The 14,483-nt window shown below is 40.4% G+C and overlaps 1 protein-coding gene across 3 annotated transcripts in view; it reads right to left on the minus strand.

Annotated features, from left to right (window-relative positions):
* The window catches only part of LOC139471185 (tensin-4-like), a 173,199-nt gene that overhangs the window by 103,342 nt on the left and 55,374 nt on the right, over nt 1-14,483 (minus strand). For all 3 annotated transcript variants that reach the window (XM_071253470.1, XM_071253469.1, XM_071253471.1), the window contains exon 4: nt 6,245-6,391. In XM_071253470.1, the coding sequence (XP_071109571.1) occupies nt 6,245-6,391 (147 nt within the window). The remainder of the gene's footprint in view (nt 1-6,244; nt 6,392-14,483) is intronic.

The raw sequence follows: 14,483 nt of genomic DNA on the forward strand, positions 1-14,483 counted from the left end.
CTAGCAGTAGTACTAGTAGACTCTTGAAGGTTTAAACTACCACGAACAACCCCAGCATACCTACCATCATGGTCTGAAGTCAGGGCTAGCAGTACACTCTTGAAGGTTTAAACTACCACAAACAACCCCAGCATACCTACCATCATGGTCTGGTGGAGTATCCCAGGGAGAAATGAGCTGGGGTGTGAGTTGATGCAATATATATAATTCCCTGGTAGTGCAGGGTGAGTACCAATCTCTCAAGTACAGAGTCAGTGAGTGTAGACAGATGAAGTATGTACTATACCTCTTATAACTCAGGACTCAGCACTCCTGCTGATATACAGCACAATAACACCAGTAGATGTACACAGTGTTGCCTTGCTAAGACAGATGGAACTATGTGATAAGGTCAGAGAGTGGGATATAACAATGTCAAGTATGATTGTCAAGTTCTAGTTGGATGTAATGTGCTGTATAGTCACTTCTGTTAAAATGAATAAGTATTTGAATATGACTTGTATCTTAATTGGGTGGGAGTAGATGACACAATGTATTTATGGCCACTATAGAAGATGGTATTGATCTCACAGAAGTAGAAAGTTGACACTTAGTGTGGCAAGGCTGTAACAGGCTGTAGGAAGTCACTTTCTTGTAAGTTTTCATGATACATCATCAAATCAATAATCTGGTACTGAAGAGGTCACCGAGTGAACAGAAGTGAAAGTGTTGAAATTGTTAAAGATGTACAACATCTGAATGGTCTCTATCTATCTTGTTTGTTTGCTTGTTGATAAATGCCACATTAATGCAGTATTTTTGTTATAAGATGGCAGGCTGTAAATAATCCAGTCTGGACCAGACAATCCAGTGATTGATATTGTGAGCAACCATCCACGTCTTCAGGGTATGATTACATGAAATCAACCAAATCATCAAACCATGTCATGTGATCCATTGGTCGCCTTTTACTTTTATGACCAGCTCAAGTTGCTGGGGACCTATTCTAACTATGAATTCCAACATGTCTTGTTTGTAAGTTGTTTTTTTGGGTTTTTTTAACGCCACCCTCAGCAATATTCCAGCTATATGACGGCGGTCTGTAAATAATCGAGTGAGTGAGTGAGTGAGAGTGAGTGAGAGAGTGAGTGAGTGATTTTGGTTTTACGCCACTTTTAGCAATATTCCAGTAACATCATGGTGAGGGACACCAGAAATGGGCTTCACACAATGACACACATGTTGGGAATCGAACCCGGGTTCTTGGCGTGTCAAGCAAACGCTTTAACCACTAGGCTACCCGACCGCCTCTTACTGCCAAAGGAACACAAAATCTAAAACTTAAAAGCAAAAGGCACAAGTTCTGCACTTGCCTCATGTATATGCAGAATATTGTACACACACAGGCTTAGAGCCTCAAAGACAGATCCCAGTGCCCAATGCCTGACCAACGATTCACCATTTGCAACTGGATGGTTACAGTGTGGGACTGGACTGAATGAATATCATCAAAACCTGGATCTCATACTCAACACCTGGTGTTCATGGCCAGGATGGAATATATACACAATATTGAAATAGAACATCTACAATTTTCACCGAACATGGTGTTCTTGGCAAGTGGAGTTATCTTCTGACAGGTTACATAATGGTTACAGAATATTGGATATTACAAAAACTCAATCTATTATAACTGGCAAGATCAAAGAGCTCACATATATAAAACAACAATTTCCATTAATATATCTCAAACAATCAAATTATTAATGCTCAATAACGAAATATAAGCATGATCAGATATCATAAAGAAAATATTATTCATGAGTCAGTTGGTTTTATGTGGGCATTGATTATTGTTATATTCTTGATTAACTGGTATAGTGATCTGAGCGGACGCAGTTCTTTGGTGGACAATAAACAGTGGGCGAAAACTGATTTATCATCCTGGGCAGCTCGACACCAGCAGCAGGCCAGAGAACGTACCCTGCAGTCCGCAAAAGATTGGTTTGTTGTTTAAAGCAACACGACAATACGACAATATTCCATATATTAAATCCAGTCTAGACCAGACAATCCAGTGACTGACATTGTGAACAGCGATCAAAGCCATCAGGCTGTGAAGACATGCTATCAAGCAAATCCCCAAGCCTGACCACCCACTACATTAGGTTGCCTCTTACGACCAGCATTGGTTGCGGAGGACCTATCCCAAGCCGGAATCAGTCAGCCATATTCCAGTTTAACACACCAGCCTGAATGCAGCCTGTGCCAAAAAAAGTTTAAGTCTACTCGTCAGAACATGGTTCTTAACACTATTTTCAGATTTCAGTGTTATTACATGGACTATTATTATTATTACTTGACCAAACAGAATTTTACTAGCCACGGGCTTGAGACCGCATGATGGCATACATGGTGACACATTCAAAGGACAATAAGAAAAATATTCTTGTTTCTGTGTCAGTAAGTTATTAATTTAGTACCGATATTCACAAATTTGTATTAATACAGCATTGACATTAACTAGTCACAATATACAATAACATCCCAATGAGAGACAGTAGATATGTAGGCGTGTTAGAGGATGCCCTTACTGTTGGCACTCATCATTTGGGGAAACATTTTAGGTTAATTTCTACTTAAGACACATCAAAAAGTCATTAAACCAAAAAGAATTTGATTACAACTGAAATATTGGCGTCAGTGTGCCACTGAATCCGATCCCCTGCTGTTTATAAACTGTGCATAGGAAATAATTATTTTAAAAAAAGTCCCCCTGATAAATGCCTGCAGTGTCTCCAGCAAACACATATTTGAATTTAAATTAACATTGTTTAAATTCATTTTACTAAAACATGTTTAGATACAATCAAACCATTGTTTGCAGAAATTAACTAAGTTAACAGAAAGTGGCTTAACTTACTGGTGCTGTGTAAACTTATATGCTACTGTATTTACCTGTCTATATATTTTACCTATACCTCACACACTAGGTGCTCCCTTCACCAACCACTCCTGCAGTAACTGGTGGACCTCTCACTAGAGTGTGGGAACTGAAGAAGGCCCTGAGTGCACCGTGGGTCTGATAAGTGATTTGATGGTCAATATATGGAAGCAAGGAGCAGGTGAAAACAGGCTACATTGCTTTTATAGTTTTAAAAGTTGAGGTACAGGGCCAAAAAGTGACCAAGGCCCAAAGAATGTCATAAGTCAATATTATCTATGGAAGCTGGGATGGTCATAGCACTAAAACTGCTTTCTGAAATGGGCCTAAAGCCTTTTCACAAAAAATATAAAAGCAAAAATATGATTTCCATAATCAAAAGAAAAGTCAGCACCCTACGATTACATCAATATCACATGCATGTGTTGCTCAATCACAATCAAATAGCGAAGATACCAGATGTTTGTGAAAAGGTGAGTGTATTCTGCCCCACTGGTGGCATCCATCACAAACACATGCAGAGGCAAGTCAATTGTTCAGCAGTTACCTTTGTCACTAGTCCAAAGCCTGAATCTTTTGAAATTTCTTTCTGTCCGTTAAATCATAATAGCCCATATATTAAGTTATTAACAAGAAAAGTTATCCAAAATGTTTGCAACAGACAAGTTTGGTTTTAGAGCCTGAACATAGTAATCTGTGTCCATCTTGGATTTGACCACAAGACAAGTGCTCCTCACCTGATGCAACCTTCACAGCAAATGTGGCAAATGGGTCTGCTAATGTCTCAGTGGTCAACATTACGGCATTAGCGCTACTCGATTATGTCACTGCAAGTTTACACATGCAATCAATTGCTTTCCTTGTTAATTTGTTGTATCGGCTAATATTATTCATCAAATATCCTTGAAAAAGGTCGTGTTTATGTTTGCTGTAAGTGTTGTGGAGGAGTGTCTGGAAGGTCTTGCACATGTGTTTGATCATGAATGCTAATGTTGTGTCTTGATGCTGAATGGCACCATAACTGACCTGCACCATTACCAGAGTGAGTGAGTGAGCGAGCTAGAGAACAACTGAATAAATTTGACAGAAAATGGTAGAGAGGTTTCGTCTCATTCAAGAAGGGCTAGCTACAATCTCTGAGGATAAGTCTCCAATAGTCATCAGGACTAACCTTTTAAAAAAATGAATTTCTAAGACAGCATTCCACTGACACCATCTTACCTTGTTCTCGGCATCGGTCAGACTGCATTATTTGTACAAACCCTCTACACACCCTCTACACAAGCACCGACTACCAGGAAACAAGTGCAGTTGTTAGGAGGTCAGTATCACTACGCTGAGAAGGCCCCTATGTGTTGTTTGATGGTAAAGTATTCATCAGTAAACCAGCACAGCAGTCTGAGCACAGGTTTCTGGTGTCTTCCCATCTGCTGTTTTTACATACCGACCCACACCGTAGTGTTTGTTTAGGTTTGTGGATTACTAAGTGTTTGCTGATCTGACCAACTTGTTGGTGCAGATGGGGAATCAATTAGCAACATCGTCGACAATGAGGTCGTGTGGGGACAATATGGGTGGGAGGCTGTGGTTTTATGTTTTTGAGCAACTTCTGAACCTTTGATACTGGTCAGTCTGTTATTTGTGGAATTAAGGAACAAAGTGATCACGGACAGGTGAGGTGAGGTGAAATGGGGTTTAACGTCGCGGTCAAGATTATTGCAGTTATATAGCGACGTGCATGCACGTGTATGTGTTTGTGTGGCTGCTTGTACTAGTCCGGACTGATGCTGATTTATAGCGCTAGCTCACCGAGATACCATGCCGCAGTTTAACATATACTGACTCTGAGCCGACCAGTCCTTGTTTTAGCCCCTTAATGCTGAGTGCCAGACAGGGTAACAACAAATACCATCTTTTAACGTCTTTTAGTATGACGCGGCCGGGGATCGAACCCCGGACCTTCCGCTCTCCGGGCAGACGCTCTACCACTAGACCACAGAGGCGGTCTGATCATGGATAGAGAGTCTCTGGCAAAAGGTTTTGAATCTACTTGTCCACACTTAGCCATGCCATCTTTCCAGATGCTTTCATCATTTTAACTCAGTTAAAAGAAATTTGAAGACTTTGGCTTTCATAAGACAAACATTTTGATGCTATGTGCAACTTATATTCTGGATAATTGGAGCCAGAGTAAGTGAGTGAGTGGGGTTTTACACCATACTTTGCAAATGTACAGTGATGAAGCTTCATTCCATCACAAATGAGTGAGTGAGTGAGTGAGTGAGTGAGTGAGTGAGTGAGTGAGTGAGTGAGTGAGTGAGTGAGTAATAATATTTCAGTAACATCATACTTGGCTGAAAGCCAACATCAATGGTTCTGTGTAAACCTGGCATAAGAACACATGGCAAGCAGACCTTATCATCATAGGAAGCAGAAATGAACAGAGAGCTGTGGCACCTCAGACCACTGGGACTACATGTCCACTATCAGCTCTGGATTAAGTAAGTAAGTTGTACACCACTTGGAACAGTATTGGACTCAATTCCAAGTATACTGCCAGCTTCTTGAGGAGGAAAGTGACTACCGTATTCAACGTAATAAGCACCCAGGACGCTCTCAAAATTAGAAATAGGGGGCTCTAATTAGAATATTATTTTGGTGAAAAAAAACAGAGTTGAAAGATAAATTACGTAGTTTATGCTGACAGCCTGAAATGTTTATGTACAGCGTTAAAAATTGGCAGTAATCCTGTAGTCCTTGCCAAACTGCCCAATAGTAAAGGTATCATAAGGACTAGTAGAAATTTGCCATTTTTTGCTATATGTTATCATTATAAGGACTAGTGGTCTGAAACTGTTAGCTTCTACCCCTGATGTATGACAGATATATTTTTCCAGAATTTAATTGCCCATAATTAAGGATGCATATAACACATGAGTGCGTATCATACACGAATGAATAAGTCTCCTGTAAATTGATCAATCGGAAGGGTGCTAATTGGGATTGTTCACTAGCCAATGTATTAGCAAATGTCGCCCTGGGCGCTGGATATCCCAGGAGGATGACCACAAGGTGAGGAGCCAGCAAGTTTACCACTGTGCCAGGCCCCTTTAACTCCGAAAGTCTTTCACTGCAAAATAACATGTCTCATTTCCTTCCCTTCAGGGTGCCAGTAGGCGTTAGGAACTCATCTGGATTTGAAATTGTATGTTCGAGGTGGATCTGATTTATGGGGACATTAGGTTTCAGAGGATCAGCGGAAATTCCTTGCTGTGAAAAAAATGAATATAAAATCTGAAAATATCCAATGAAAAGACTGACCTCTTCGGAGTTGGTGGTGGCGAATGCATGGCAGTATTGTATGTTGATCTGTCCTTTTGGTTCTCGGGCAAGGAAAGAAAACTGGCGGTAGTCCGGGTCACAGGTTGCGTAGGATATCCGTTTTAACGCATGTGCCATATACACACTCTGTAACAGAAGAAACAACATCAGACAGAGTGAGTGAGTGAATGAATGCTGGTTCATCACACTGGCTGGACAAAAACAAATCTGGACCAGACAAACCAGTGGTTGATATTATGAACAAAGTTCTAGAGTGAGTGAGTGAGTGAGTGAGTGAGTGAGTGAGTGTTGCTTAACGACACATCAATTTTGCAGCTATTCGCAGTGAGAAATCTCTTTAGTGTAACAATATATTAACCAATACAATAAAAGTGATGTTGAAAATCACTAAAATCTCAGTCATGTATCACATTCAAAGGTAGAAAACTGACTGTTCAGGTAAAAATCTATATTTTATCATAAAGTTTCATTTCTTTTAAATAAGCTAAAATCAAGTGGTTAGAAATTGTTAAAAAAAGTTCAGAACAAGTTCAACACCACTGGGGTATGATTGCACACCATAAACCAATTCATGACCACATCTTAGTTGCCTGTGTATAAACATGTCTGGACCAGACAAACCAGTGATTGATATTATGAACAATGCCATACACCATTGGGATATGATGTGACAACAATCAACAAAGTCACCAAGCCTCAATGAAACGTCATTTCTTTTCACCTCCATCTCTTTTAAAAACCCTTGGATCTCTGTGATACATCCAACTAAGCTTGACTTGTTTAATGGCACCACAAATCAAACAGCTCGACTGGTTCTGTGCAAGACTTCTGCTGCTTGAGCAAATTAGACTGCTGATGTGAGCAAAATTAGATTTCCTAAAGGGAATAGCCTAAACACTACTTCATATTGACATAGATTTACAGAATGGTGCAATACGTTCGTTTAATATCCATGACATGAAAAGACATTTTTTGTCAATATTTTTGTCCTCTGCAATAACAAGATTTAATGGTCACTGCATCATCGCCAAGTGAGTGGGAATCAACTCGCAAATATGACTGCAACTAGGCAATGGTAACACAACCGGGAAATGGTAATTCTAAAGGGGGACGAGGACCGGTCAAAATAGACGCCCTGCAATGTGATCAAATTACACACAGACAATGTTTCAAGTTTCAAAGGTTATAACATTAAGCACATAAAACAAATTGAAAGCATGAAAAAATGATATTGTGATACGTATTGTGGAAAGAATGAGTATTGAGTGAGTAGGGTTTAACGCCGCTTTTAACAGTATTCCAGTTATATCGCGGTGTGTCAGCTTAATGTGGGAGGAAAGCCCGAAGTGATGTAGGTCTCAGACGTTTACCACTTCGGTGAAACCCACAAGCACGGGTATGGTGCTGACAAACCTAGAAACATAATCGGGGCGAACCGGGATTCCAACCCACAATCATACGTTTCTGGTGTGCCCAAGGGATGCAATTCTGCACAGCGAATCGCAGTGCCTTAAACAACTGGGCCACCCGTGCCCCCGTGGAAAGAATGAACCTCATTTTAACAATATATATCAATAATACAGCAAACCCTCAACCCTTCTATACCACTTGATCTGGGGACCCCTGATAACCTTTATCTTTTAACATTAGTGTCAAAAAAGGACCTTTTCACTTTCTTCCCCATTTTCAAACAGCATAACTATTCAATATCCCTTGCTTCCTCATTCAATAACTCAGGCCAAAGTATCAACAAATCAGAGCCATTTTCAACCCACTTCCCCAATGGCCCAGATCCTGAATGAAATTTACCTTTTCTTATTTCTTCATCTCTCCAAAATTTCACACCCACAACTACCCATGGACAGGTGAGTGACACACAAATCCAGCAATTTTTACGGATTAATGAGCCATTCTTGTAAAAATGTATTCACCTGTAAATAATTCCCCCACCCCCCACCCCCTGAGCTCGGATTGCAGCTGTTGGGGGACAAGCCCTATCTAGACAACACCCTATACGGCTGTCGCGTGATGCTAGAGAACACTACTCACTCCATTACTATGGGAGATCTTTTGGGTACTTATCCTGTTCATATAATTTTTACAGGAAATCTCTTCCTAATCTTCAAGATCTTCTCCTTAGAAAAGGTTTGTTCAGAATGACATTACACACTTAGCTTGTGTCGCATCACTTTATCGTGTGATATCAAGCTAACAACTTTTATGTTAATTAAGGTCTTAAATGATTTAGGATCCTATAGCTTTTCCTTTGAATGGCTTCTTTGTATATCAACTTAGTCGATTCTGACATTTGCGTCTTCGGTCTTTTGCCTCCTACACTTTGGCTTACTTACGGTTAATGAAAACTTTGATACTCAAGACATCACAGACATTTTCCAAATTAGTCTGCATGGAGACAAACAAGTTGTCAGGCCACTGCCTGTCTTCAGATAATATCACATGATGAAGTGATGATTAAATCTGTTTGTTTGTTTGTTAAGTTTGTTGTTTAATGCCGCACTCAGCAGTATTCCAGCTATATGACGGCGGTCCGTAAATTATAGGTTTTCGGGGTTGTTCTAACGTAGCGTGAAATGTCGATTGAAACCAGCAGCATACAAAATACACTCGACGTCACTATTACGTCATGAGATAGTAGCATGACGTCATTCATCAAACATGATGCTCTGCAATGTTTGTTTGTTTGTTTGTTTATTTGTTGTTTAACGCCGAACTCAGCAATATTCCAGCTATATAACGGCGGTCTGTAAATAATCGAGTCTGGACCAGACAATCCAGGGATTAACGTCATGAGCATCGATCCACGCATTTTGGATCGATGACATGTATCAACCAAGTCAGCGAGCCTGACCACCCAATCCTGTTAGTCGCCTTTTACGACAAGCATAGTCACCTTTTACGGCAAGTATGGGTTGCTGAAGACCTACTCTACCCCGGAATCTTCACGGATCAACGATTAAATAAATTCATCACTGCTTTTCCCATCTTTACAGACTGAGCGCATGCTGACATAATGATCATAATGCTAAAGACTCGTGATCCACAACTCCTGGTGATGCAGGTGCCTAAAGTCTTTGACGTTGAACACTGCAACCCACAATCACAGGTGAATTCCTGGCCATCCAACAAACATAATCAGGTGACTCTGGGATTTGAACCCTCAGACAACTGGCCGTCGATGCCCCCAGGTGGAATGGAACAGAATGTTCCATGTGAACACCTTAACAGCTAGGCCTCCACAATGTCCCATTATTAGGTCTAAAATTCAAAGGGGCGGTCGGGTAGCCTAGTGGTTAAAGCGTTCGCTCGTCACGCCAAAGACCCGGGTTCGAATCCCGACATGGGTACAATGTGTGAAGCCCATTTCTGGCGTCCCCCGTTGTGATATTGCTGGAATATTGCTAAAAGCGGCATGACATGACATGACATGACATGACAGATCAACTACAGTAATATGAAAAAAATGGGTGTTCTTTAAGATCACTGGACCCTTTGGACACTACAGGGTTATTTTTTTTAAAAATGTTGTTCTTAACTTTTCTGACTTACATAAAAGATGCAACTCTTCACACCTAAATGCAGCCTAAGACGACAGAGCCACCCGTAGTAGAGGGACGATACACCAATGAATCGGTTGATCAAATGGTTTTACTTCCCAATACAACTATCGATCACAGTCGCACACGAAGTAAAAAATATCCATTCATATCGATTTGCTATATAACTGCTACACAAAACACTAATTAGTGGTGAAAACGTAAATATTTTCCTCCATTGCATGTTACTTGACACTGCCAACTGTAACTCGTCAATGAGCCAGGTTTTGGTCATCCTGGCTTTGAAGAAGATGGCTAATGCACCACAGAGAACAGCATAGGCAAGTATCGTGATATGTATCGGTTCGCACTATTACTGTTTGGTCAGAGCCCTAGCCTACCTAAGTAGGGACATACAGTAAACTATGCTTATATCGAACACGCCTATAATGAACTGACAGATATGACAAACTTATTTTTTTGTCCTGGCCATTTGCTGTATAGATGCTGTATATATGCTTATAACGAACTACGGTTATAACGAAATAAAATTAGTGGCCCCTTTGAGTGTGCTATAACGGTAGTTTACTGAAGATGATTGGGTGAGTATGGATTTACGCAGCTTTTAGCAATATTCCAGCAATATCTGGGGACACCAGAAATGGGCTTCACACATTGTACCTATGTTGGGAATCGAACCAAGGTCTTGGGCGTGACGAGTGAACGCATTAACCACTAGGCTACCCGACCCTTTACTGAACACCCAGGCCCTGAGCTACATCAATGTAGCACATACAACATACAAGAAAGTCACTCACAGGTGAAACAGCCACTCCACAGCCACTCTACAGCCACTCTACAGCCACTCCACAGCCACTCCACAGCTACTCTACAGCAGCATCAAGAACTCGCACCTACTCCAAAGAACCTTACACAGCCCGGAAACGATGACAACATTAAATGAAATCAGTATATGATTATCACCGACACCTGAGTGATTCACAAAGCACAGACACACGACATGTGCTCCCTGATCAAAGGCGTCATGCTTGAGTGAAGCACGGAACGCTAACCCGACTACTGGGACATTGTCTGCTCAATTCTGCCTGTGTTATACAGCCCATGGCAAACTTGTGTGGATCTCGCACTGGAGGAATGCACAACAACAAGGATAGGTATAGGCCAGGAGGTGGGAGTTAGAGAATAAATTAAACAACGAGGAGTATTTAGTAATTTACACCCAGTGAAATTAATTTTGTAAGTCTTGTATAGATAATGCATAATTTCGAGTTTTAAGTAGGTTGTTCAATTCATCCTCCGAAGCCTCATCTATAAGAAAACGATGCAAAACACATTTTCAGGTGGGGGTGGGATGATTGCTGCAATAAGAGGAAGTAGGCAACAAGGAGGATCGGCAGAAATGCAGTGGCCTGTTGCTGTACCTAGTACTGTGATTGTCTGATTGAACTGAAGCCTGAAGCTCTGAAAGGCATAACTGTAAGATTCATTAAGGATGGTCTACAAGAAACCGTTCGGAATTTCTTTGTCCCATCCAGTATGTGAAGACTAATGGGTATCCAAAACTGGGCAGTGCATTTTCTCTGAAGGAAATGCCAAGCATGACTATGAGGGTCAAAGCATGAGATTGTTATTATCTGCTTAAACAGTATTTTGGTTCTGTCAAGGTGGCTTAGCCAATGTGGGAGAAAGCCAAAAGTGATGCAGATCATGGATGCTTACCACTTGGTGCAACCCAAACTCCATGTCTGGTCCTGACAAACCAAGGATCATAATCATGGTGTATCTATGATTAAACCCACAATCAGCAGATCCATGCACGACAAAGGGAGGCAACCCTGACAGTGAATTGTTTTGCCTTTGAACCATCAGGCTATGAGTGCCCCTCTCTGGGACGTATTCTCCATTGGAAACCCTACAATGATCAATACAATGGAAAATATTTGCTTCACATTATCTTAACAGCAAAGCAATACTGTCCCAAACAATAATATCTACAATACTGTCCCAAACAACATTATCTACAATACTGTCCCAAACAACAATATTATTACAATACTGTCCCAAACAACAACATCTACAATACTGTCCCAAACAACAATATCTACAATACTGTCCCAAACAACAATATCTTCAAAACTGCTTGACAGATTATAATTTTATCATGAAAATAAAGGATATTTCAGCAATGATCAGCATTAAAGACATAAGTTGAACTCTGCCTACTGTTCGTCATTGTGTAGTGCTGTCACTATTTAAATTGGAAATGTCAAATTTTAACTGCTTGCTGAACTGCAAATTTCACATCAATCAGATCCAGGGCTGCCATTCAAACCAAGCTTTTGTCTTATTCTTTTCATTGATAACAATACTGTTTTGACAAATGACCTACTGAATATATACGATTCCTTGACCTTTAACGTCAAATGAGCCGTTGGTAAAAGTGCTTAATTCCAGCCCAGTTTACACTCAAAATATTTCTGTTTTTTGCCGGACAACAACATTGGCATGTTGTGATTGAACATCAACACAACTGCTGCTTACATCCTATCTCCTCACTGCTACATCAATGTAAAGAAAAGATGTATGGATGAACAACTTCTTTATTACAACAAGAGTTTGCCACTAATGTGGCTATATCCCCCGCCCCTGTTGCAGAATTTATGACATAATTAAATCTAAACAAACCCTAACTTTTTTTAACTGAGGGGGAACTTGTCATGGAAAATGTAAAAAAAAGAAGTGTTTGGAACCTAAGTCCATCTTGTTGCCATGGAAACGTAAAAAATAAAAATTTCTAAAATTTCTTAACAGCAAAAGGCACCAGTTCAGCATGTACCTGACAGACCTGCAAAGTTTCATGAAAAAATATTGAACGGTTTCTGAGTTATGAAAGGTGACGGACGGACGGAGCCCGTTTCTATATCCCTTGCCAACTTTGTTGGGCAGGGGATAATTAGGGGCAACGTTTCGGTGTAGGTCCTAACTTGCTTGACAACTGTGTTAGCACCTCTTCCACTCTCTAAGCAGGGCAGATGTTGTGTTGCATTCAGCAATATCAATCTGCTCTACAAACACTTGAGTCTACTCGCCCCAACTTGGCTATAACTTCAATAAAAAACATGATTTTCAGTAGATTTTGATCATTAGGCTGTTAGTAGCTAGACCACAGCGATTAGGGAGAGGGATTATGATTTTTAGTAATATTCCAGAAATATAACAACCATAAGTGGGGAATCAAACACTGACAGGCATGATGAGCAAATACTTTTACTATTGTCATACGGAACCGCGACCTCCACTTACTCACAATTTCTACCTGCTCAACCTTTTATCTTTTGAAACAATCTCTCCTTTTTAAAACTCAACAAGTTTAAACAGATCCAAGCCTACGTTCCTGAAGTTCAACCTTAAAAGCACAATTTTAACCACTTCTACACATAGATCCCGAGTTTAAAGTATGGTCTAAACTATAGTAAGAAGTACAATAATGTTACAAAGGACTCTACCTTGACACATGGACCACAAGACTACCCCACTGCCCCCTGTCATCTTGTTTCTAGTTTCTTCAGTTATAACACTTCAGTATGTCAGCTCATGAACCTCCTCAAGTAAATGTCATAACAGTCTGTTCTTGTCTTGTGCATCCGATCATTGAACAGGGGCGGTCGGGTAGCCTAGTGGTTAAAGCGTTCGCTCGTCACGCCAAAGACCCAGGTTCGATTCCCGACATGGGTACAATGTGTGAAGCCCATTTCTGGTGTCCCCTGCTGTGATATTGCTAGAATATTGCTAAAAGCTGCGTAAAACCATACTCACTATCATTAAACATTATCAGTCACAACTTATTTGTTGGGCTTTAGTCTAGTGGCTATTGCTGCAGACTGTTAGTTCAAAATAACCATCTTTTCAATGAAATGCAGCACATATCTATGCAAAATTTGAGTCTACTAACCAGAACTTGGCTCTCAACATCTTGTACATCTCACGTACCTATTTACTGTTATCATGGACTCTTTTTTTTAACATAGCTTTCTGGACTGAATAGAATTTAACTAGACTCTGGTTTTCACCAAGAGGCTCAATTTACCTTCACCCTATTATATTTAACCTTTTAAACTTTGCCATGAAGACAAGAAACCCTACCTTGTCTGGGCAACCCTTCCTCCCTTAATCCCATGGAGAGAAGTCCCCACACATACCCTGTACAGGTCTAGACTAGGCAGCTTCTACTGAGGCACGGTGCACTTTCATGCTCCAAATATTTCCTCTCACAGACTTGTGAATGAAATACTTGCATCACACTCCAGTGAACAAAGTCACACGGAACCGCGACCTCCACTTACTCACAATTTCTACCTGCTGAACCCTTTTATCTTTTGAAACAATCTCTCCTTTTTAAAACTCAACAAGTTTAAACAGATCCAAGCCTACGTTCCTGAAGTTCAACCCTAAAAGCACTTCTACACATAGATCCCGAGTTTAAAGTATGGTCTAAACTATAGTAAGAAGTACAATAATGTTACAAAGGACTCTACCTTGACACATGGACTGATTAATACCCTAAGGCCAGGCTTAATATTTTTAACATAATTTTCCCTCCCTTCATTACATTGTGTGGAGATGGAAACAGAATATTTGAAATT

The sequence above is a fragment of the Haliotis cracherodii genome, unplaced genomic scaffold (assembly GCF_022045235.1).
Source record: "Haliotis cracherodii isolate W230 unplaced genomic scaffold, xgHalCrac1.p SCAF_22, whole genome shotgun sequence".
Taxonomy (NCBI): domain Eukaryota; kingdom Metazoa; phylum Mollusca; class Gastropoda; order Lepetellida; family Haliotidae; genus Haliotis; species Haliotis cracherodii.